Genomic DNA, 25,004 nt, shown 5'->3' with positions numbered 1-25,004 from the left:
ACTTCTCATGCAAATTAACTGCTGCCACCATGTTTGGCGTACAGAGATTCTTTCCTCTGAATTAGTTATTTGTGCCTCACAGTGGCATTTCTTAATGAGAAAAGACAAAAACGTTCAGAATGTTGATCTGAGTGTAGATTTCCATGGGGCATGGATGCAAAAGCCCCACCTGTCTTGTCCACCTTCAGAGGCAGGTGACGCAGGGGTTTAGATAAACAGGTACCACAAGGACATAGTCAATAACAAGATGAGTTCCCACAAATTCCACCATTCTCTTTCTATTTGATGCTTCTCACCAACTTCCCCCTTGGCCATGAGGATGCCAGTATGAGAGGCCATAACTTTTGACAATACTTCTAGCCATGGAGGCAATACCTCTGCCTCATCTTCAAGTATTAGTTCAGCCTGTTCACCTGTCAAGTAAGCACTTCTGGGAACTCTAGGCAGTGACTGTAGAGTAATGATAGCAGGATAATCTTAGCTGCGTTCAGGCATTTTGCCCTGTTATGACAGTAAGGATGAGATCATTGCCCAGGTTTGGCACTGTATCTCTTCATAGGTTCCAGAAGCAAGAGGAATAAATTCTGGCATTTGTGTGGACTGGCATTTAAGCCCTAGTCAGTGGAGAGTGAAATACTAATGTTTGTTTGGAATTAGAAAGTTCCTTCAGTGGAGTGATAAAGACAAATTGTGATTAAAACATGCCAAGAACAAAACTCCTTTTTGCCTTCATGTAATCTTGTCGTTGTCATTATATGCTCACAATAATACTGAGGATTCAAAAGTGGAACCAATCCCTGAGTAGAAACTTTAACAAATTGTGCCAACTCTTGGGCTGGAAGGAATCAAGGCTTGAGCAAGAAACTAATAGATAGCTTAGAGTAGGGATTCTTAACTGTGAACTTTTAAAAAAATATTTTGATAACTTTATTTCAATATAATTTCTGTTCTTTATAATTCTACATATTTTATTGTATGCTTTTGAAGAAAGGGAAGGGGCCCATAGGCTTCGTAGGACTGCCAAAGGTTAAGAAAAAAAGGTTAAGAATCTTTAACTTAAAGGGCAATCTTCATGATAATGGGGCAGTTAGGTGGCACAGGGTATAGAGTGCTGGGCCTGAAGTCAAGAAGACTCATCTTCCAGAGTTCAAATCTGGACTCAGGCACTATGTGACCCTGGGTAAGTCCCTTAACCCAGTTTGCCTCTGTTTTCTCATCTGTAAAATGAGCTGGAGAAGGAAATGCCAAACTACTCCAGTATCTTTGCCAATAAAACCCCAAATGGGATCATGATGAGTCAGACACAACTGAAAATGACTGAACAACAACTTCATGATAACATTGCAAGCCTAATTTAGATGAGAGTGCAGGCAGATGATGTAGCCAGAAAAGGACTATGATTGGGTTAAGAACCCAGAGAAGTGCCACCAGAGAGTCAGGGAACAGGGAGACAACAGAAGGACTCTAAGCCTATGTAACCGTGACTCATCAGTGGATCTAAGTCCATGTTTATACCTTTTTTTTGGCTTTGTCTTATGCTTTCAATATAGTATCCCTGACTCCAAGTCTTGGTTAAACAAGGAAAAATAGAGCAGTGAGTGAAGCATCTCATATGTACATGGAAATAAGGCTATAAGAATTTCTGGATGTGGTGGGAATTCCCAACTAGAAAAAAAATAACCATAGAGACAGGAGAATTTATACCAGACGAGCCAGTTAATTGCATATACCAAGTCATAATTGAGGTATTTTCCTGCCAATGTCAAGGTCAAATGAAAAGGAATTGGTTGATTTAAGGATCTCTGGAAACTACTGGTCTTTGGGAGAGGCATGTCACAACTTCACATACCTGAGGTGAACTGGTTGTCAAAGGAAAAAGATGAGGATCTCATTAGAACATGCTACCACAAATTGATTGAGCACTACTAATGAAGGGATGAAACATGATGGAGGTCTTGAGCAGCAGCCCAAATGGTATTACCTCATGTTAGAAATTTAGACACCTGGGGGTAGAGCTAAGATAATGAAGTAAACCTAGCATTTTTTCCAAACTCTCCCAACACCACCACCACCAGCCCCCACACACACACATATACACATACAACAACAATAACAACAACTTAAAAAAACATGTCAAACCAAATTCTGTGCAGAAAACCAACAAAAAGTCACAATGAGTCATTTTTCTAGCCCAGGGCAACTTAAGAAAACAGAAAGAGGGGTTTCTGGACATGGAGGTGGGGATTGGACGAGAGCATGACAGGGCAAAAGTGACACCAGTAGTGATGGCAGCACTGGCCTGGAGCAGCGGCAGCACCTGTGGCACTCAGGCACAGTAAGGGGACTGAACACCCAGCCCAAAAGAGATCCCAGGCAACCCCTATATTTGCACTTGGCTCAGGCTCAGATGCCATTTGGCAGCTCTGTTGCTCATTACTCAGTTTTGGGTCATAGTTCCGGGGTGGTTTGTCGCCCATTATCCAGTTCCTGGTTGCAGTTCTAGGGCAGAGAGGTTGCAGTCACAAGGGAGCTGGGGCCCAACTGTGTAAGAAACAGAGCATAGACTAGGAAAACAGTGACCAGACCTCAACCCGGATCACATCACATTGGAAGCACCAAAAACTTACGAGCCCCAGACTGATCTGTGAAAGCACCAGGACATAAAAGACAGACTCTCAGGCTAGATATTCCACCACCCTTCCCCCAACTCTGAAAAGTAATTAGAGACCAACTCTCACATAAAGTCCAAAGTCAAGAAATAGGGAAAATGAGCAAACAACAACAAAAAAAAATCTGACTATAAAAAGTTTCTAAGGCGACAGGGAAGTTCAAGAGACAAACTCAGAAGGCAATGACTTGAAAACATCTACAATAGAAGGAAACTCAAATTCCCCCTCAAAAGGCGGCGGGGGGAGAGGGGAGCAGGGGAGAAATTGGACACAAGCCCAAAAAGAATTCCTAAAAGAGCTAAAGAAAGATCTTTTCAAAAAAGAACAAAATTTATTTTAAGAAACAAATAAGAGCAATAAAGGAAAATTGGGAAAAGAAATGCAGACATCCATTTAGGCTTCTGCAGTTCAAATCTCCCAAGCTCAAGAAAGCCAGTCTCAGTGATTACTGTGATTACAGGTGTTGTTCTACTGGCTCTTAAAGCCTATTGAAAAAGATGCCATAAGCCATTATGGTGGCCCACTACCCTCAGATTGTACTTTACTTCATAGTGTATTTCCTTTCACAAAGTATCCACTCCACACATATCTTCCTACAAATTGATAGGACCACAAACTGAATGAATGTACATTAAAACAGGAAAAGCAAAACAAGTATTTTTTGTAAAATCATTTACAAATAGAGACTCTTGAGATCCTTAATTATCTAGTTATAATCAGTGAATGCCAACAAGATTACTAGAACATGCTTGAAATTGGGGAGTTGTTGGATAACTCATGCAGCCTGTTCCATAAATCATTCTAGATTACCTGTGGTAGCTAATGACATTTTCATCCTTGTAATTAGTTCACTGAGGATGACTGCCATTGAACTCATATTAATTTTTTTGTGCAGATCTAATACCTCTACAAGTAAACTATTCTAGAGAGCTCAGAGTTTCCAAATTGCAACATTATAGCCAATATGTTTCTGAGACCAATATTAAGATATAAGGATGGAATATGTTGCTGAATCCTCCAAGAGATGTGTGCTCCTGTATCATAATCTATTTCCATTCTTTAATTTGTGGCACATCTGTTCTGATGTGAGCATACAAGACTCATGTTCTAAAGTTCCTCAACCCCAACTTAGGGGGTCTCTCAGAGGTACTCTCAGCTTCAGGTTGCATTATCAGAGTATACTAAGGTTTGGAAAAGGTGGTTTCCCATGGTTGTTTTTAAATGCATAGTTTGGGAATGGGAAGGACACATATCCTACCCGAACCATTCTGTGTGGGATGGATTTTACGAATCCAAGAATTAAAAACAGAGGCATCTCAAGGTGAAAGTAGAAAGGAAAATTTATTACGATCCCGTGGGAAAGGGCAACCCGGATATCAAAAGGACTGGGGGTCCTCTCAGTGTCAGAGCGTGCTAGTCACAGAAAATTGGGGTGTTTATATAGGTCCCTAACCGCAATTCCTCCTCCCAACTTCCTTCCTCTCAGCTTGCAGACGTAAGCTTTGAGGGTACAATCTGGATGCGATAAATCTAACCTAGGGACAATGGCAAGGAATAAACAGTATGGTTATTTTTGACAAGCAGGTGACGGACATAACCTTCCCACTATTCTTATCCCATTCTCTAATCAATCTGAAGTGATAAATCTATCTTAATGACAATAACAATGAACAAATAATTTGGTTATCTGTGACAGGCAGAAGCCAGTTGTTGGTTACTTCATCTTCACATCTGTGGCAAACTAGCCTTTCCCATCACCCTTACATCTGTGACAGATATCCCCAGCACCCTTACACCTTGTCTCCCATCATTCATACCTAACTGGTCTTGCACGTCTACATTGCACCTGGCTTTCCGGCTTTTCATTCATTTTTCTGCTGAGCTAAGGGTCCCTTATCCTGGGGTCAATGCACAGGGGGTGAGCATCCTGTGTCCTATCCTTACTTTCAGAGGATTTTATGGTTGCTGACTTATTCACCTCAACCCTTCTTTCTTTCAGGCCTCTCGCCATTAGGTAAATACACAGGATGCGAGCATCCTGTGTCCTGTTCTTAACCTCGGGAGCCTTACAGTCACTAGCTAAGCTTGTGGAGGGGAAAACATCTAAGTAGAGAAATGGCTTTACAGAAAGGAAAATATCTAAGTAGAGAAATGGGACTCACTATCCTACTTATTTCTATTTATCTAATTTGTTCCCTTTTATGAGAGGTCTTCACTCATCCCACACAATTCTATCCAGATTTGTTGACAACTGGAGAAGTTTCTGTTTTGGGACTCAGAAATAGATATTAATATTTTTGCAACATTTCCCCTCCATCCCAAGTAAACAGACTCAAAACCTTCGAGTCTCTATATTTGATCTTGCCAACAAATGCCAGGCTTTCACTAAATAGCACTTCACACATTACTAAAATTTAATTTTTAATTTTAAGTCATCAACCCCAGACTAATTCCTTAGTCATTCTAGAAACCTTCCATCTACACAAAATCTTCCAGAGTTCATACATTGTTCAGTTTTCAAGACTTCATTCCCAAACCAAACCCCTGAGGTTCTTTTTATTGGTTCTCAACAATAAACTCATTTTACAAATAAAAAGCCGTTTTACCAAGAGAATGTTTTACAAAGAGATAATCTCTTTAACCTCTTTGTAGTATGAGAAGAAGAAGAAGGGGTGGAGAGAGACAAAGAGTTGAAGGGGTAGAGAAAGGCTAGATTTTGGCAAGCTCAATTGAAGGAGCAGGAAGAAGATGGATTTCTTCAAGTAACTAAGTCATAGCGTGGAAGGAATACAGTGTTGGTTCAGTTGAGTGTAGCTTCCCTGCTTCTGTGTTGTGCATAATGGTCTCTAGTCAGAAGCCTGGAGAGGAATTTGAGCTCTTCGTCACTTTTTTTTTAACTCAGGAAGCTATGTCAGTGACCTGAGCCTTTTAGTTCCCTTAGCCAATTAAATCTTGAGTAGGTTTTCAATAGGAAGCTAGATGACACAGTGCATAGAACACAGTGGATAGAGAAGACTTAACTTCCTGAGTGCAAATCCAGTCTCAGACACTTATTAGCTCTGTGATCCTGGGCAAGTCACTTAATGCTGTTTGTCTCAGTTTCCTCATCTGTAAAATGAGCTAGAGAAGGATATGACAAACCACTCCAGTATCTGTCGAGAAAAACCCAAATGGTGTCACAAAGAGTTAGACAAGACTGAAATGACTAAAGAACAACAAAAGGGTTTCATTACTTTTGAAAGAAAATTAATTAGCCCAACCCATGTAGTAGGACAATCTGGTAGATAATGATGTGGTAGATAACATCTGCCACAGATGTTAGAATAAGTCTCAGTTTCTAGGCAACTGATTTGGTTTTGTTAAAGTTATAAACAGTATTATTAGAATCCACTTTAGCACTGAGAATAGGAATGCAAAACCTTTATAAAAGTCCTTTCTATATCCATCAACTATCCCCCAAACAGCCAGGTCTTTCTCTGGGATTCCTGGCATACAAGGAAGATAAAGTCACCTTCCTGTATTATATTCCAAAGGAAAAAGAGAAAGAAAAAAGGCATCTGAACTACAGGGTTGACAAAGCAGTAGCTGCTTTTTACATCTTATTCTATATTCTGAATCTACCAATTCTCTGCCATGTTTCGTGATCTGGTTTCTGGAATCACAGAATCATTGCATTGATCAGAGTTCTTAAGCCTTTCAAAGCTGTTCGTCTTTACAACATTGCTATTTTATGAACAGTTATGGTTCTGTTCACTTTACTCTGCATCATTTCATGTAAGTGATCCTAGGTTTCTCTGAAACAGCATAATAGTATTCCATTACAGTCATATACCATCATTTGTTTAGCTATTCCCTAATTAATGGTCACCTTCTTAGTTTTCAGTTCTTTGCCGCCACAAAAAAAAGTGCTATAAATATTTTTGTACAAATGGTTCCTTTTCTTATTTTATCTCTGTGGCTATTTACATCAAGTAGCAGTATTGATGCAGAGTTTAGTGACTTGGGGGGATCGTTCCAAATTGCTTCCCAGAAATTGCTGCACACAATGATGTATCAGTGTGCCTATTTTTCTCACAACCTCTCAAATATTTGTTATGTTCTTTTTTTGTCAGCTTTGTCAACTTGATTGGTATGAGGTAGGACCTCATAGTTGCTTTAATTTGATTTCTGTAATTATCAGTGAATTGAAGTTTTCATGTGGCTACTGACAGTTTAGAGATCTTCCTTTGAAAACTGTCTGTTTATATCTTCTAACAATTTGTTAATTGGGAAATGGCTGTTGCAATAGCCTTACCACTGATCTACCTGCCTCAAGTCTCTCCCTGCTCCAATCCATCTTCTGTTCAGCTCTGAAGGTGATTTTCCTAAAGCACAGGTCTGACCAGGTCATCTCTGTCCCTGTTTGTCAAATTCCAGTGTTCCCTAGTCCCCCTAAGATCAAGTATAAACTGTTTTGTTTAAAGCTCTAACCTTTTCCTACCTTTCCAGTCCTCTTATACTTTATTCTTCTTCACATACTCTATGTTTCAGTAACATTGCCCTATTTTCAGTTCCTGTCTCCATGTCTTTTCACTAATTATCCTCCATACCTAGAATACTGCCTGACCTCTGCCTCTTAGTTTCTCTATCTTCCTTCAAAACTCAGATCAAACCCCACCTACTCTAGGAGACTGTTCCTGGTTCCAGCATCATCCCCACCCCAACTGCTAATAACTTCCACCTCATGAGTGCCTTCCATCTACAATGCGTATAATGTATCTTGTAGATACCTATTTGTTTACATATTGTCTTGCCCAATAAAATGTAAGCTTCTTGAGGGCAAGTACTGTATTTTTGCCTTTTACCAGCATTTACCGTAGAACTTAATAAATGCCTATCGAGTGGATCTTTCCTCAAGTGTCCTTCAATGCAACTAATAACTTGTCTTGATAATTTTATCACTCAAGGAAAAAGAAGATGGATATAGAAAGGACTTTTATAATTTGCTTGGAGTAGATGGGATAATAATAACTAACCACCAAGGGAAAGCAGAGCTGCTAAATTATTCCATTTCCATATTCTTGGCCAAAGAAGATGAGAAATAAGCATTTATTATATGCCTACTATGTGCCAAACACTATGCTCAGCTTTACAAATATTTCATTTGGTCCTCACCACAACCATAGAGAATAGCCTTTGCAATCAAAATGACTGAACTAAAGGGTTCACAAGGAGTTGATACCCCAAGTAAGCAAGGTTTTGTGAGGGAGCATCCCTTTGGTAAGGGAATTTGCCTTTGATCAATTCCAGTTGCCTATATTCTCAGTTACTGCCAGAAGTGGCAAATGTAATTTCTCAGATTTTGTCAGTAATATATGAAAGACTTTTTAAAATAAGGGATGTACCACAGAGATAAAGAAGGGCAAATATCTTTATTTTTAAGGAAGGGGAAGAAGAAAACAAAGTATATTCATTATAAACCAGTGAACTTTGCTTTGATTTCTCAGGAAATTCTAGAATGTATCATTAACAAGACTACTGTCAAACATCAAAAAAGGAAGTGTGCTTACAATGGGCGCGGATAGCAAGGTTGTCATATGAAAGAGAAGTAATAGCCTTGATTTCTGCGAATGAATTTTTTAATTATCTGTTTGGCCCTAGGGAGCAAAAATTGGGAGTGAAGGATGGAAGTTGTATAAAAAGAAAATTTAGACTTGATATCAGGAAAAACTTCCTAACCATTAGAGCTATCCAAAAGTGGAATGGATTGCTTTAGGAAGGAGTAGATTTCACTTCATTGGAAGTCTTTGGATAGAGGTTGGATAACAGCTCGTTGGGTAACTTGTAACGGGGATTTCTTTTCAGGCATGAGTTGAATTAGATTGTTGCTTAAGTACCTTCCTAGTCAAAATTCTGTGATTCTGTATTTCTCTGAGGTATGGCTGTTTCTTAGAGTCTCAGATGCCATATTGTGCTGTTACTCTAGAGGCAGCTAGTTGTTGCAATAGATAGAGCACTGGGTCTGGAGTCAGGGAGACCTGAGTTCAAATCCAGCCTCAGTCTCTTACTAGCTGTTGGCCCTGAGCAAGTCACTTAAGCTCTGTTTGCCTCAGTTTCCTCATCTGTAAAGTGGGGTTAATAGCAGTACCTACCTCACAGGATTGTTGTGAGAATCAAAAGAGATAATATTTGTGGCACATAGTAGGCACCATATAAGTTCATATTCCTTTTCCTTGAGATCTCAGCAAAGGGATTCAATAGGGGGAAATCTGTCACAAGGTCACTGATTATATCTTCTGTGTCATTTTCTACCTTTTACCGCTGTCAGAGGTAGAGGGTAGAGAGGCATTTGGGGGGAGCTTAAAACTGGAAATCACAAAACTTTGACACTCTATACCAGGGGTTCTTAACCATTTTTGTATCATAGTCCCCTCTGACAGTCTGATGAAGCCTATGAATCCCTTCTCAGAATAATGCTTTTAAATGCATAAAATAAAATATGCATTACAAAGAAAACCACTTATATTGAAATATAGTTACAAAAATATTAAAAGTTCCAAGTTCTCAGACCACTTTCCACTCTTCCCACTCCCCACTAAGATCTATCCATCCACAGACCTCTGGTTATGAATCTCTGTACCATACCCTCTGACTATATAAGCCTGGGAGGAGGGAACTCTTATTCCTGACTCCTTGGACTAGTAAAAGAAATTTAAAATTTTTTTTTCCTTTGCTATCCTCATAGTGATTTTTTTCTGTAGAGTTCTGGCCTTTGTATACTAACCTGGGCAGCCACCTATCATACTTTCCCAGAGATTTTAGAAACTCCTTCTGTTTTACCTCTCCCTTTGGGTCTATTCTCTCTATTCTGGTTTGCTGAAGTGAATTCACTACTCCATTATTAACACATGCCCTTCTTTGTGAAGTATGTTTTCCTGCCCAATTGATCTACAGGGACACCTGGCTCCAACTTCTCTATAGTCCATGTGGTAAAAATGGCCATGATTCCTTGATCTCTAACCCCCTATGTTGCCCCTAACTCAGGAATTCTCTCTAGGCTTATCTTCTTGCCCTGCTCAAATCCATGCCCTAGAATGACCATCCCACCAAATTCCTATTTCCAGGGTTCCCTGATTCCCAGTTCCTTAGTAGGAAGTTGATCATGACCATGCTTCAGTGCTAATCAGCAACAGATAGTTTTCCTGCAATTTCTCCCTCCTTGCTCTTTCCTTAGTCAAATCATGGTTCTGTCCTGAAGCGGTTGCTTTAGTTCAGTTTAGTGTAATTTAATTGCTCCAGGTTTCACAATAAGAAAGGACACATACTAAATTAAATTGCACATATACTAGGTTATATCAAATAATGGTGGTATCCTCACCTTTACTCTCTCCCAGCCCATCAAGGTAGGGTTATAGATAAAGCTGGGACCTTCTGAGCCTCTCACAACACAAAAGAGCTCAACCAGAATATGAACCTTGGGTAATTCCCATAAATTTCCCATCTGTCTTACTCTAAACCACCTTAATGCCTATAGTCTGCCCTGTTTGTGTGTTTGTTTTTCCAAATATTTATGAGTCCTGGTTCTACAGAGACAAACCAATGTGTGGGTATCCATGCAAAGTGACTGCCTGGCACTAAGTTGCAAATGACACTCTTGGACAGGGGATGAAATGCAGAGGAAAGAGAGGGGCCTAATGTCCTGCTTGGTTTGAAAAGAAGAGTTTAAACTATTATCATTGCTACAGATGAAAATGATATATAGTATGTGAAAAAAGAACAATATATAGTATGTAAAAAACATACTTATACTTAAAACATACTCATATTTAAAACTTTCTAGCTTTGTTTTTAGACTTGTGCCTCTGATTGGTTTTTCAGAACTAAACCAAACTAGCATAAAATTTTTATAATTGCTAATTTTGTTTGTTCTAAAAGTCTACCCTAGGGCCTTACTGTGCCATGAAGGTAACCACAGCTGAGTTCTCAATGGCTGTGCCAATCAATCTCAAGCTTTGGCAGGGCCTATAAACCTGGAAAGGTATTATGTGTGAGCTAAATGATGAATGGTATGTCTATTAGCCAAGTACAAAGAGTCCCATCCTCAGACTGGTTGCATAAGAATGAATGTTGAAGCCCTGGTAAATCTCAAAGGTGCTTTATTAAGTCATAGAGAGATTGGGATCTGTATCAGTAGAGGAAAACCCAACTGATCAGGATGGCTGGAAATAATAGTAGCTGATAGAAAGTGGTTTAAGTTTAACAAAGCACATTACGTATGCAGTTATCCCTACCACATCGTGACTTTCCCCATCACGGTTTTGATATATTGTGGGTCAGTATAAGAAATGAAGAGGGAATTTTGGAGGAGTCTTGCGGAAACCACAAATGAGATGCAAAGGCTAACAGACAACACAGAAAAAGTTTAGAAACTCAGAAATGTATAAAATGTATGTATGATATTGCATAATATCAACATATTTCATCTTTTAATACGATAATAATTCAGACTTTTACATGGATTTTCCAGATTGCAGGGGTGCCACACCCCTCACACCTTTTATTTGGAAGGGATAACTATATTATTTTATTTGCTACTTGCAATAACCATTGAGGAAGGCAGCTACTGAAGGTATTGTCCCCATTCTGTAGATGAGGTAACAGAGGTCAGGATAGTTGAGTGACCTGCCCTTGGTCCCTTAGCTAGTAAGTGTCAGAGATAGGATGAAATCACATATTTCTGGAATACTGAAATATTTTTAAATTAAATTAAATATTTTTAAATTAAATTAAATTTAAATGTAATTAAAATAATTCTAAAACTTAAAAGAGAATAAATTTGAAAGACAATAATTATAACAATATCTAAATTCATTAATGTGATCATTATTTTTAATTTTGTTGCAGGAAGGACTACAATTGAGCCAGATAATAGTGTGGACAGAAAAAGAAGTCTTACTTGGATATACTCACAAAAAATTTAAATTATTAGTAACACTTGAACAGCTCTTGACTATCTTGCAGCTAAACACACTTAAGATAGCCTTATATTCTATACATGTTGCCACTTATACCTCAGACCCAACTGGAGTTGCTTTGATGATAAAAGCTGTGGAGGAACACTTTGGCTTTGATTTGCTGTATTTAGCGTTCTATAGTGAAGAAACACTTACATGGACTGTGCAAGACTTTTCCTTGAAGTTCAATTCTGGGAAAAAATTGAGTGCACTATTCATGTTTTCAGCATTGCCAAATTTTGTAATATGGGATGACAAGCATGTCTACTATAGCTACCAAAATTATTCAAAGAATGGATTTCTGAAGACACAGTCTCAAGAAAAAGACCTAACAAGTCTAACAGGGAGCTCCATTCACCAAGTTTTTATAGGTCAAGTATTTTTATCTTGGGGGAAGAGGTGAATTAATGATTCTATTAGATAAACCCTAAGAACTTTCTTTTTAAGAGGTCATCATTTTTCAAGGTAAATACTATCATCTATTTTATGACATCCAAAGTTTCAATGAGATTGACATTTTCTCCAGAATAAGTCTAAAATGTAAGCTCATGGTATATAATGGTAAAATTAAATTCATGGAAACTGGTTCCTTTTTAAATCACACATTTATATCAGTCACCAATCAGCACATTCATTTAGCACCTACTGTGAAGTAAAGACTCCGCCTTCCTGTAGCTCCCAGTCTAGTTGAGAAAAGAAGAAACATAAAAATTCACTATTAGCAATAACTTATTTAATGTTTATAAAGCGTTTCTCTCCCCAAAACTCTATAGGTTAGATATTGCATTTATTATCCCCATTTTATAGAATTGAGACATAGAGGTTCAGTGGCATGCCGAGGTCATAAAAATATTAAGTTTCAAAGCAGGATCTCTCCTAATCCCAGGTCCAGTACTTATTTATATCATGCCACTTTTTGTTGGAAAACATGTATTGACATCTAAGTATTAAAATGAGTGGTAGAGATAAGTGTCATACAAGTTCAGAGGAGGGAGATCATTATGGTTTGAAAGAGGTCATGGAATCAATGGATTTCGAGGTGGTCCTCAAAGGACAGTTAGGATTTGTATAATGTGCATTTAGACCCATGACTGACCCTGAACTTAAGAAGCAAGTAAAAGATCTCAGGCCAAAAAGACAACTCTTCTTCATGTTCTTTTTTCATACAGTAACCCTTTCCAGGAAGCCAACATGACCCACCTGGGAAAACACTCAAGATCTCATACATGACTAGGGATTTTTGACTCTCTATTTAATATAGTGTCCTAATCTCGCTCCAGACCTAGAGCTGCCTACATTCTAAACAATCAGTTTCTGGAATGGTTAATTGATGATGATCGCTTTTTGTTGTACGTGACACGTAGTTTTGCCATAGTTTGGCACTGGGGGAGTAGAATCTAGTTCAAACCAGGGTCCTTACCAAGGGAATCAGACTGGGAAGCCCAGTTGAGACAACAGAATGTGACTGAGCAGAAATCCAAGAACCACAAACTAGGAATATTAAGCCAAGAATCAGGAGCTTGGATTTGGTGGCAAGAAATACAGGTTCTAGCTCTCAAACCAACTCACACTCTGTCTGGCTCTAGATTCTCTTGGATTGCCCACTACCCTCCACTCTCAAGCTTTTTCTTTTCCTATGTGGAGATTTCTAGGACCTCAGAAGTATGCCATTTAGATACTGTATCTGTCTAGGCTCTCTTCTCATGGTCCCTAGATGCCAGAATCACTCCATGGGAATGTTCATTCTTGCTGGCTGGATGCACAGTCTTAAAGTTCCTATCTCTGCCCATCACTTAACACTTCAGTCTTCCTATGCAATCATAAATCAAGATTCATCCCTGCATCTTTCCCACATATACCTCATAGTAAGAGCTGTGGTGTTCAAAGAATATTTCATTATGTCTGAAAGTTTCCCCACAACGAATCTGTGGGAGCCAGAGGAAGAGGGGTGTCTTTTTATCTGTAGTGGCATGTGACTGCTTCTTCAGCTCTGTCTGTAGCTGTTCATCTCCAGGCTTTTCCACAACATTCTGGTCTGTAGTTTCTCCTCTGGCCAGATACTATGGCTCCGTTCTTCTCGCTAGTCACTCCCCAGTCCATTCCATCTAGTAAGGTCACTTGCCATTCCAAGGTATGGCCTCTTTGATTTCTCCCCTTGGGACCAGCAGGCTGCTGAATCACTCTTTCTCATCCCTGAGTCTCATTTGGTACATAGACAATCTCTTCCCTCCAATGACCCTAGACTTGAGTACAGAATTGCATAAGTATAGAATTGGAGAGTTAGAAGGGACTTTAGTAGTGATCTAGTCCAACGCACAAAACAAAAGACATCTACTATAACGTACCCCAAAACATACCTGGTCTTCCAGGCATATGCTTGAAAACCTACAAGAAAGGGGATTCCCCTTACCCCTCAAGCAGCTCCTTCCACTTTGGCACAGTTCTCACAGTTAAATTTGCCTCTTTGCCTGATGTTCCTGATTTGGCCCTTTGAGGCCAAAAAGAACAAGTCTGATTCCTCTTCCAACTCTATAATCCTTCAAATACACTTAAAGACAGCTATCATGTTTCCCCTCCCCGAATTTTTTCTAACCCAGGCTAAATATACATAGTTCCTTAAACTAAACTTTGTATGTTATGGACTTAAGGCCCCTCACTATCTCGGTTGCCTTCCTCTGATAATCTCTGGCTTTTCAATGTCTTTAATAGCTTAAGGCTATTATCATGGCACCCAGAACTAAGGTCTGAACAGGATAGAGTGTGGTGGAATTAGCTCCCTATTCTTAGGTTTTTTTTTTCCAATTAAAGGGGCCATCCCTTGACTCACTTCTTAAAGAGGCCTATTCACTGAATGGGCATTACCTCACTCTAAGTGAGTACATGAAAAGGCCTTAGCCTAAAAGGGCTAGGGTCTCCCATTGCATCCTGGGTCATCTCCAGTCATCTGGTGACCTTGCACAGCCCTTCCTCGCTCAAATCAAAGTCAATTGCAAGTCATGTCATCATCTCCCTGATGTCATGGTCCTCTTCAAGAATGAAGGACAAACACAACAACAGCCCCTTTTAATGTAGCTCCAGATTTTATTAGTTTTTTGGTTGCCACTCCATACTGCTGACTCATATACACCTTGCCAACCACTGAAATGCCTAGATCCTTTTCAAAGCAACTGATACCTATCTATTCTTCCTCTGTCTCAGACTTGCAAACTTGATTTTTTTTATACTCAAATACAAGGGGATTTCCTTCTAGTAGTGTTATTTGTACCCACATGAATCACCAAAAGAGGGAAGCTGTTGTCATCCATGTTGCTAAGTTTGATGGAGATTCCCTGTTATGTCTTGGATATGTGCCCACAGACCTCTCTATGGTTGTTGTCAGGTTGACAAATAGTTGCCTCAATAAGCGTGAGGAGGAAATGACCAACTACTGCTCCCTTCTTCTTCCTCTGCCCCTTCCTTGGCTGATCTCTCACCTGATAGCTTCTGTGGTTCTACTCTATTAGTCTTAGGAGGACAAGCAGCTTCTTTTATCTCAGAGTATCCAAGCTTGTCTTCTGTTCAGTTCGAGTCTCAAATCTGTTTTTAAAGCTGTAATTGTACAAGTGTTCTTTTCTTTCCCTTCCCCTCTAGGTAGTGCTCTTCTATTCACCGTCACTCACACAAAAGTCAAGCCTCCCTTCTTCTACCTCAGATACCCATTTTCCCATTAAAAGTTTCCAGTTCTTTCCTTTAGGAATCCTTCATTCTCCCAAGCAACCCAGAGTGCAGAGAGGCATACTTAGAGTCCCTCTGCCTTCTCCCCAGGAAGATCAGCCTACACTATGAACACAAGTAACAAATCGCTGCAAAATTTCCTCCATTCTCCATAACAGTTGAGATTTTCAGCTTTGTTTCTTGAAACTACACATATAACCTCAACCCAAACAACATGGCTAAGACTATTTAGAACTCATTATCACTTTTTAATAACTTTACAACCTCACTTAATTTCATTTCCCTTGTCTCAACACTCCCACCTGTTAGCCTAGTATTAATCTCTCATTTATTTTTTCATCAATTTGTCCCATTCACCAATCCATTCTCATCAATTTCTTAACATAATAATTGTTCTATTCACCTTTTCTCAATTTACATTGCCTTATCTGGCCAACTGCCTTCTCTTTATCTTTCTTAGGTGACCCATCTCTTCAAATTCTACTCTCTAATCCTTAACATAGTGGATAGAGCCCAGGGCTAGGAGTCTGGAAGACTAGAGTTCCAATCATTAGTCATTTATTGTCAAATCAAAGTCATTCATTCCTTTAATCTCAGTTCCCTCATGTGTAAAATGAGAGCGTTCGATTCAAAGGCCTCTGAGGTCTCTCTCTGCTCTAAGTTTATGATCCTATGATTCTCCCTAATCCCTCTTCCAACCTCATGAATTCAACTGAAACTGTTCTCCACAAAGTTATTTAAGTAATCTATTAATTACCAAATCTAATGGCCCTTTCTAACTGGCCTTTTCTGAATGCTCATCTTTCTTGATCTCTCTGTAACTTTTGGTGCTGTTAATCACCCTCTTCTCCTTGAAACTGTCTTCTTTCTAGGTTTTCATGACAGCTCTCTCTAGGTTCTCTTCCTACCTATCTGACCACTTCTCCATCTTGTTTGCTGGATCCTTATCCAGATCATGGCCTTTAACCCCAGGTGTCCCACAGGACTCTGTCCTGGGCCTTCTTCTCTTCTCCCTCTATACTACTTCACTTGGTGATCTCATCAGCTCCCATGAGCTGATTGTTATCATCTCTGCTGATGATTCTCAAATCTACCTAACCTACCCATATCTCCCAGCTGACTTCCAGTTAAACTCAGCATTTCCATTACAGATATGGAATGTTGTATTCATTTTCAGACATAATTGTGTTATATGTTTCATTTAATTGTTTTACTTTGTCACAAGAAATCTCTGAGAGAGAGAGAGAGAGATGTGTTCAAGAGATGTTATAAAGGTAGTGTGAAAAGATCAAAATCTGATTTCTGCTGTATTGATTTTACAGTGTAATTGATTATATGCTGTATTGATTTTTTTATAATTGAGTTAGTATCTGCCTGAACTCCCCTTGCTCAGGCAGCCAGTTTTCCCTGGATTAATTAAAAGAATATAATTAATAATTATAATAACATATCAATTAATATATTATATTAATAATTAATTAATAATTCTAAAAATTAAAAGAAAAGGTTGTTATGATTCATACCGCTAGTTACTGGGACATCTGCTTGTTGTCTGTGAGTCCTAACCAGCTTAACCTGGTGCCAACCCCCAAAAGATGTGTGATCAGTCCTTGCCTGTCCTTGTGCAATTAGGGGAGATTTGATCTTCTCCAAGAGGACAGCAAGCTTGGTAGTACTGATCTCCTAGCAAAGATTACAAGAGGCAGATGAGTCCCATAAAACAATTAACATTTCTTAATTGTCAGAGCGAGCATGATTAGCTTTACTAAATGGCAGCCCACTTTTCTTAGGATAGCCAACTGTAACCTTTCAAAACTGCCTAGACCCCCTTCTTTCCTGCATGTCAATAAAAAGGATGATTTCTTTCTCACTGAGGTCACTGGTTTTGCTGAGGCGGCCAGTGTGACCTACTTTGTTAACAGTTATACACACCGCTGTTAATAAACTGATCTTACTATGAGTCTGTACCTCGGTCTACCTTTGTTACATTTAGTCATGACAGTAGAAACAACAAAACTTGATGCAGATTAGATATTTGGGGTGAATACAAGTGAGAAATTCAAGATGACACCAAGATTGTGAGCCTGGGAGCCTGGGAAGATGATGGTAATAGATAATAGGTACCTTGATGGTAATACCAAAGTAGTTCAACTTTGAACAAGTTGAATTTAAGATGTCTGTGAGACATAGGTAGAAGTGCAAAACTAGAAGTCAGAAGAGAGGTCAGGGCTGGACAAATCATTCTGGGAATAATTAGCATTGAGATGATATTTCAATCCATGGGAGCTAATGAGGTCACTAAGTGGAATGATATCAAGGGAGAAGAGAGCACAGGACAGAGATTTAGAAGATACCCACAATTAGTTAGCATGGCACGGATGAAAATCCAACAAAGGAGACTGGGGAGTGGCCTAAAAAGTAGAAGCAATACCAAGAGAGAGTAGTGTCAAGACAATCTAGAGAGAAGGTCATGTATCAAAGAGAAAAGGGTGATTGATAATTTCAAAGACTATTGAAGGTCAAGAAGAATGAGGATTGAGAAAGGGTCATTGAATTTGGCAGTTAAGACATGATTGATAAAGACAGCAGTATCAGTTGAATGATAAGGTCAGAAGCCAGACTTCAGTAAATTAAGAAAAGAGTTAGAGAAAAGGAAGTGGAGGCGCTTCTATTCTGGAAGGACTTCTAAGGAGGAGAAATATAGGATGAGAACTAGTAAGGTTAGATGGGTTAGGTGAGGCAGCTAGGTGGCATAGTATATAGAATTCTGGGCCCAGAGTTAGGAAGACATGAGTTCAAATCCAGCCTCAGATACTTACTAGCTATGTGACCATGGGCAAATCACTTAACCTCTGCCTGTCTCAGTTCCTCAACTATTTATAACTGGGATAATAATAGTACCTGCCTCACAAGTCTTTTTGAGAATCAAATTTTACAATATTTGTAAAGTGCTTAGAACAGTGCCTGGCATAGAAAAGGTACTATATAAATTCTTATTCCTTTTTCTTCCCCCTCCCACCTTTTCTGAGGATGAGGGAGACATGGGAAACATAATTTTATTGCATCACAATCAGTAATGATGTGTTTGGCCTTTCTGTTTTTCTATGTTTTTTTGATGATGGCACCCCTCTGTAATTGTTGCTCTGCCATTGTTCTGGATAGGATGGCTAGATTTGTTGTTGAATGGTCACTTTTAAAAAAAAAAACAATAACAATGACATTGGATTGGGTAGAGCAAAACAACACTTTCAAAGCTATCTTTCAACAAGGTTGCTCACGTGCTTGTGTCAAAGTCATATACAATCCTTTCAAAGATGTAGCAAAGATAACTGTTTGACAGCCCTTTGTTTATCAATATGAAGGGAAGCATAACATAGGGATTCATGGGTTTGCTAGGAGTGCTTGCTACCTCATGTCAGATATCCCAGCCAAGAGTCCAAATGGAATGGTAAGGTTGCCCAGATGACACCACTGTCTGCAGAAGACATTGTGCTGATAGCTTCCATTACTAAAGCACTGCATCTGAAATAGAAATATACTCACTCAAAAGAGTTTATGCAGTTAGTTAGACATTCTGTAGAGCTGCTCCAAAAGTACATATGTGTATATATTTATGTATATACATGTGTGTATATAAAGAGGCACACACTGGAAATATGTGTACTTTTGTATATGCACATATACATATATAGACATTGTGTGCTGGCTATGTATACACAAATACATGTATTGTATTGTATGACACATAGGATAAGCAAGATATATGTATCTATCACTTTGCAGACTGACAATGCCTTGAGGACAGAACAGAGCAGAAAAGTGACCTGAAACAATGGCCCAACTTTTAACAGTATTTTTATGGTCATAGGGCAGGTAGGTGGTGCAGTGGATAAAGTGCCAGGCCTGGAGTCAGCAAGATTTATCTTCCTGAGTTCAAATCTGGCCTTAGACACTTAGTAGCTATGTGACCCTGGGCAAGTCACTTAACCCTATTTGCCTCAGTTTCCTCATCTGTAAAATGATCTGGAGAAGGAAACCTCAAATGGGATCATAGGAGTCAGAAACGACTAAAACAAATTGTGGTCGTTCTGTACTTCTGCAAGTCACGGAGCACTACAGTGTCTAAAGAATCCAAGTTTTGTCAGCCAGAGGGTGACAGAGAAGCATGCGGTAGCCACCTGCAGCCTACAACACATCACTATCGAAGTATTGCCCGCAAGTAGAAGCGTAAAAGCATAGCGCGTCACCAAAGAGCTATATGACCAGGAAGGAAGCTTTTGATACAACTCCGCTCCACTCAGGCAGGGAAGAACTCGAAACCCATCATGCATCTTCTAAAGTTCTGCAGCTCTTCTCATCTTTCTCTCTATAACATCCTTTAAACGGCCAATCTGGATCTTGGATCCTTTTTTCCCCCCTCTCTGTTTTTCCTCTCAAGCACATTTTTAATTTTTTTCAAAGAACACTTCATTCTCCTTAGTAAGCTAGAGAGAAAAGCAGTTCCTCCTGACTTGTCCCCATGGTCATCCCTTTGTGCATAAATACTAGCAGAAACACAGATGAAACATAGTCCACTGCACATCACTATAATATTCCCCCTAGCACTTCATACTTTCTGGGATGGATATCGTCAATTCTTTGACCCTCTTACTTAACCTTGTCTCATCTCTATGACAAACTACCTATTTATTTGCCCCTCTTGTTTATTGTACGAGGACCTGATACTCGGGACTCTTGGTCAGGTTTTTATGATAATGCATTTTCCCTGTCTTTTCCCTCCGATGCTACTTGTCTTGGTGTACCTGGATTCCTACCAACACACACTTTAATGCAATCAATAGCTAGCTGCCTTCAGTTGCTGTCTTTGAGATTCTAAGTAAAAGATCATCTTTGACACACTTCCTCTCCTTTCCTTTTGCTGCTAGTAAGATTTCAGACTCCTTATGTCAACCCATACTTTGCCTCTTAGTCATTTCTCGCACCTTTTGAACACTAACAAGCATACAAGTTGAATAAATTCCCAGCCAGAAATGATTTCTCATCTTTGTCTTTTTTCCTATTTACACAATCACAGATCTTGATTACAGGAAAGGACATTAGCATCCATCTAATCCAATCCATATATGAAAGAAATTTCTACTCTGCCTGACAAGTGGCCTTCCATCCTCCGCTTAAATATCACCAATAAAAGGGAACATGTAACCTCTCAAGACAGCCCCTTTCTACTTTTGGATAGCTCTAATCATTACAAACTTTTCTCCTGACATCAATCCTAAATATTCCTTTCTGCAACTTAATAAGAACAACAATATGTAGAATTTTAAGGTTTGAAAAACATTTTACCTACATTATCTCATTTGATTCTCACAACAGCCCTCGGAGGTAGGTAATATCATTGTCTCCATTTCACTAATGAGGAAACCAATGTACATAGAGGTTAAGCACCTTATCCATGATCACATATGATGCCTTAGGCAGGACTTGAACTCAGGTCTTCCTGATTCCAGGTCTAGCACTCTAGCTACCATGCCACCTAAGTTCCATTCATTTTTCCTGCCCTTTGGGGCAAAACACAAGTCAATTCTTCTTTCAAATGACCACCCCTCAAATACTTGAACCACAGCTATCGTGTCTCCACCAAGTCTTCTCCCCTCCCTATGCCAAACATTCCCACTTCCTCCAAATGATCCTCAACTGTGATAACATACAATGGAACACAATACTCCTACGACTGGTTCTTCCATGTTGATGAGAATAAGAACAGGAACAGAATGTTCTTTAGTTAATTCCTTCACCTTGTGAGGTATAAAGTGATCATTACGGCAAGTCAAGAAATGAGTAGCTGCTCTGCTTCTGTCTGTGACCCCTAGCAGATGTCCGGCTAACTGAAAAGCCTCATCATGACTATCTCATGGCTCTGTGCTAGGCTTATGATGCATTTGCCAAGCTACTCATCTAGTACTGTCTGTCCAAGTGGTCTACTGTGTACTCTAATGACAAAATTATTTGTTTTTCCCTCCTTTGACTTTCATCCAAATACTCTCTATCATGCTTCCCCTTCCTGGGTTTTCTTATATGGGTATAACTTCTTACTATACAATGTTTCCCCACTAACCCTTCTTCATTATCCTATTTCTTTTGAATAAGGTATAGTCATGATTTAATCTTACCAAGTCTCTCTGATTATCTATGAGGTCAAATTTTCCTGATTGCATTAGAACCTCTAGTGCCTCTTCATCACCTAAACTTTGAACATTTTTGCAGCAACATTTGAAGTCGGGTTTTTTCTCCTCCTCTTGACATACGGGTATTTAAACTGTTTTTCTTCTCCCTTCATTGAAGCTACTTGATAGATATATGTTCACGGTTTTCTTACTCCATCACTTTTAGTTTTGCCCATACCTACAATCTCCATCTCTTTCTTGCTCCAGTTGTACCAAAAATATCCTAACAAATAGAAGAAAATGGAAAGAAGTAACAATTGTTTCTACTAACACCTGTACAACAAGCATGAACATGGGTAAGGAATAGATGGCAATACTTAGGAAGGGAAAGAGACATAGCCTCCGTTCTCTTCTAAGATAAAGACAGCACATTAATAGTGCCTACTGGATGTGAAGAGGAGATTAGAACCCTTACTATATATACAGCTTCTCACATTTGACTCCTGCTATTGCTGCAGAAAACCTCCTTGGTGAATGGGGGACTGTCCTTGTCTTTGTGTTACCGCAACTATACAAGTTTGTTTGACATTCCTCAGCATATCAGCTTAATACCCAATAGATTAAATGGAGATCTTACCTGTCACAAATAAGTTACTGATTTTTTTAAAAGATAACTGCATATCGTTTTGTGTCCTTAAGATATTTTATCTTATAGCATTTCGGAGAGGGAATTTAACATAATTCTGCTAAGTAATGGCAACTGAATTGGGAATTATAGGCAAGTTGACGAGGGAGAAATTTTAGGGAATAAATACACTTAAAGAGGAATATCCTAAGAATGCATAGATAGTAGGAGAAAAAGACAAAGCATGAGAAGGATACTGAAGAAAAGAATGGGTGTAAGTTTGAGTTGAAAAAAAAGTAAACGCAAAGAATAGAAGATTAAAAAGATTAAAAAAAGAGATTTTCTTATTCCTATATCCCTTCCCAAAGTGGAATCAGACAAAAACAATCATTGAACGGAGTTGACTCTGCTGTTGAATATTTCAAGGAACCTTGTATGATTTTCAGCATATGCATGGGAGACAACTTTGTGTAGGAGAGCTCCCTAAGCAGTATTTTACTTTACCAAGTCAGATGCTTTCTTATAGTCAGCACACAACAAACATAGTGGATCTTCTACACTCTGTAACTATCAGTCAATTATAAAGGTGATATGCTCTGCTACAGAGAATCATTTCCCACAATCTGAATGTTCCTTTTTTATGTTTTCATTGAAGATATCTTTGATGTACATGTAAATCATTCTTAGAAAGATTTAATAAAGATGAAAGAGTAGGCAAGTAGGTCAATAATCATTGATATTTGCCTTTTGAGAGTATTAGTATTATCTATGACTTTTGTCTATTTTAATGCCCTTCCATTATTAAAGAAAATAATGGGAGAGGGAGGAATATTCAATTCTTTCTATTAATGGCTTAATAACGAGACTGAACATGTTGAGGCTCTAAAAGGAACACTCAAGACGGGAAACAGAAAAAGTTTTTTTTCTCCTCTAATTCAAGGAATTACTTTTTAAAAATATGCATTCACAAGGAAAGTAAAGCTAGAGAAATTTTAACTTATTTTCTTTCTTTTTTCAGATTATTATGGGAATGCTGTGATAAAAATGTTCAACAATAAAATGCTTTATTTCAAAATTGAAATTACAGATGTAGTACTGCTACATGAATGGGCTAATGAAAATGACAATACTTTAATTTTAATTAACCCTTCTGGGGAGCTGTTTCTTACAAATCTTAATTATGGCAAAGCAGTATTTTCAGAATATCCATTAATGCTGGAGTTATATAGTTCAACTTATAAAGATCAGAGTACTTGTCCATATATGTTGTTTGAGAGCAATGTTGTTTTAAACAATGCTTATTTGGACAAGGGAAAAGAACTGACATTTTGGGTTCAAGTAGTCTATCACGAGAATGCTGGTGTACATCCTATTGTGGAAATCTATGGACCAAAACTATTACAGGAGAAGAGAAGTACTGAGTATGAAATAGCCTCGGGAATCTGCACTAAAAATCTGGTAAGTTAGATTTAAATGTTTCAAATGTCTATCCTTTTAGTTCTTCAAATAGAAAATTGTGATTTAATATTTTTTCCAGAATCATATGTTTGAGTAGTTTGATAAAGATGTCATTTTTCCACTTATTCATTCAACAAATTTGAACAAATTTGAAATATAAATAATATTATAGTAAGGATCACACATACCTGTGATACCCATCTACCATCTTCACCCCTACTCACATGCTATTGAACTAAGCTGGAGAAAAGTCACAAAATCATGCTAGGTCCACTTTTAAGTTTATACTACATAATCTCACCCATGCCTTCACTGTGGCAAGGCAATCAATACACTATCCCACTCACCATAGCAGCTCTTTCAAACCTTTTCATCCTTCCTCAAATTTCCCACAGCTTCCTCTCCCCTCTTCCCACCCTCTGTGCTGTGATAAAAATTATTTGGGTATTCATTAAATAGGTATTACTGCCAATCACCAAATCAGCATATAGAGATAGATTTTGTTTACACAGTAAATACATTTTTATACTGTAGATTTTACAATGTAAATTTTATTTATACTCAGTGTACAGGCTCATCTGAAAATGAAAAAAAAAATATAAGAAAAAAGCCAGAAAGCCCAAAGCATCAGCTTCAGGAAACTTATATAGAATACAAATACGTAAGCAGCATAGAAAAATGGAATTTTACAGAAAGTAGGAGATGAAAAATACAGGTATATGTGTTGTGAAATAAGCAACAAAAGGGGGGAGATATCAACATCTGTCCTGAAGTTAAAGCACAAGCTGTGGCTTCTTTCCTAGCCTTGATTTACAGGTGTTATGACCTTTGACGTTTCAGGGACAATGCCTGGAGCAATGTCCTCTTCTTCTGCCAGTAGTGGAAAGAAGCCTGAGCCAGAAATTATCTTGCCCGTGTGCAAAGGCATAGAGATGAAAGAGGAATAAGAAGTCCAGTTTGCTTGGACCACAGAGAGCATGAAGAGATGTAGTGTACAATAATCCTGGAAGTATAGGTTGGCATGGGTTGTGAAGGGCTTAAGTGCCAATGGGATGAGTCTGTATTTGTTCCTAGAAATGATATGAAGCCAGTGCGAGGCTCTCCCTTTTAAGTTATGGACACTAGTAACTTATAGTATAAAACAGAATATAAGTACATAAGAGAGATTTGAGTAAGGCGATACGATAGTTTTTATCACAGAATCTCAGAGTTATAAGGGACTTCAGAAGTCATCTAATTCAATCCATGCTTGCACAATAATTTCCTCTACAACATTCCTAACAAGTGTAAGACTCTGTAGTTTTGTGTTATGAGCTTGCCTGTTTAACCATGATCTGGGGATGATGATTATATCATCAGTCTACCAATGACTGGAGTAATT

The 25,004-nt window shown here is 38.6% G+C and overlaps 1 protein-coding gene across 1 annotated transcript in view; it reads left to right on the top strand.

The window, feature by feature from the left end:
* CATSPERE (catsper channel auxiliary subunit epsilon) overlaps window positions 1-25,004 on the top strand; it is a 159,602-nt gene that overhangs the window by 49,226 nt on the left and 85,372 nt on the right. Inside the window, exons 5-6 of the mRNA XM_036755546.1 lie at window positions 11,553-12,033; window positions 23,184-23,623. Of these exons, the coding sequence (XP_036611441.1) occupies window positions 11,553-12,033; window positions 23,184-23,623 (921 nt within the window). The remainder of the gene's footprint in view (window positions 1-11,552; window positions 12,034-23,183; window positions 23,624-25,004) is intronic.

Source organism: Trichosurus vulpecula, chromosome 4, assembly GCF_011100635.1.
Source record: "Trichosurus vulpecula isolate mTriVul1 chromosome 4, mTriVul1.pri, whole genome shotgun sequence".
NCBI classification, from domain to species: domain Eukaryota; kingdom Metazoa; phylum Chordata; class Mammalia; order Diprotodontia; family Phalangeridae; genus Trichosurus; species Trichosurus vulpecula.
The sequence above is the reverse complement of the archived record's forward strand: the minus strand, read 5'-3'. Positions and strand labels throughout refer to the sequence as shown.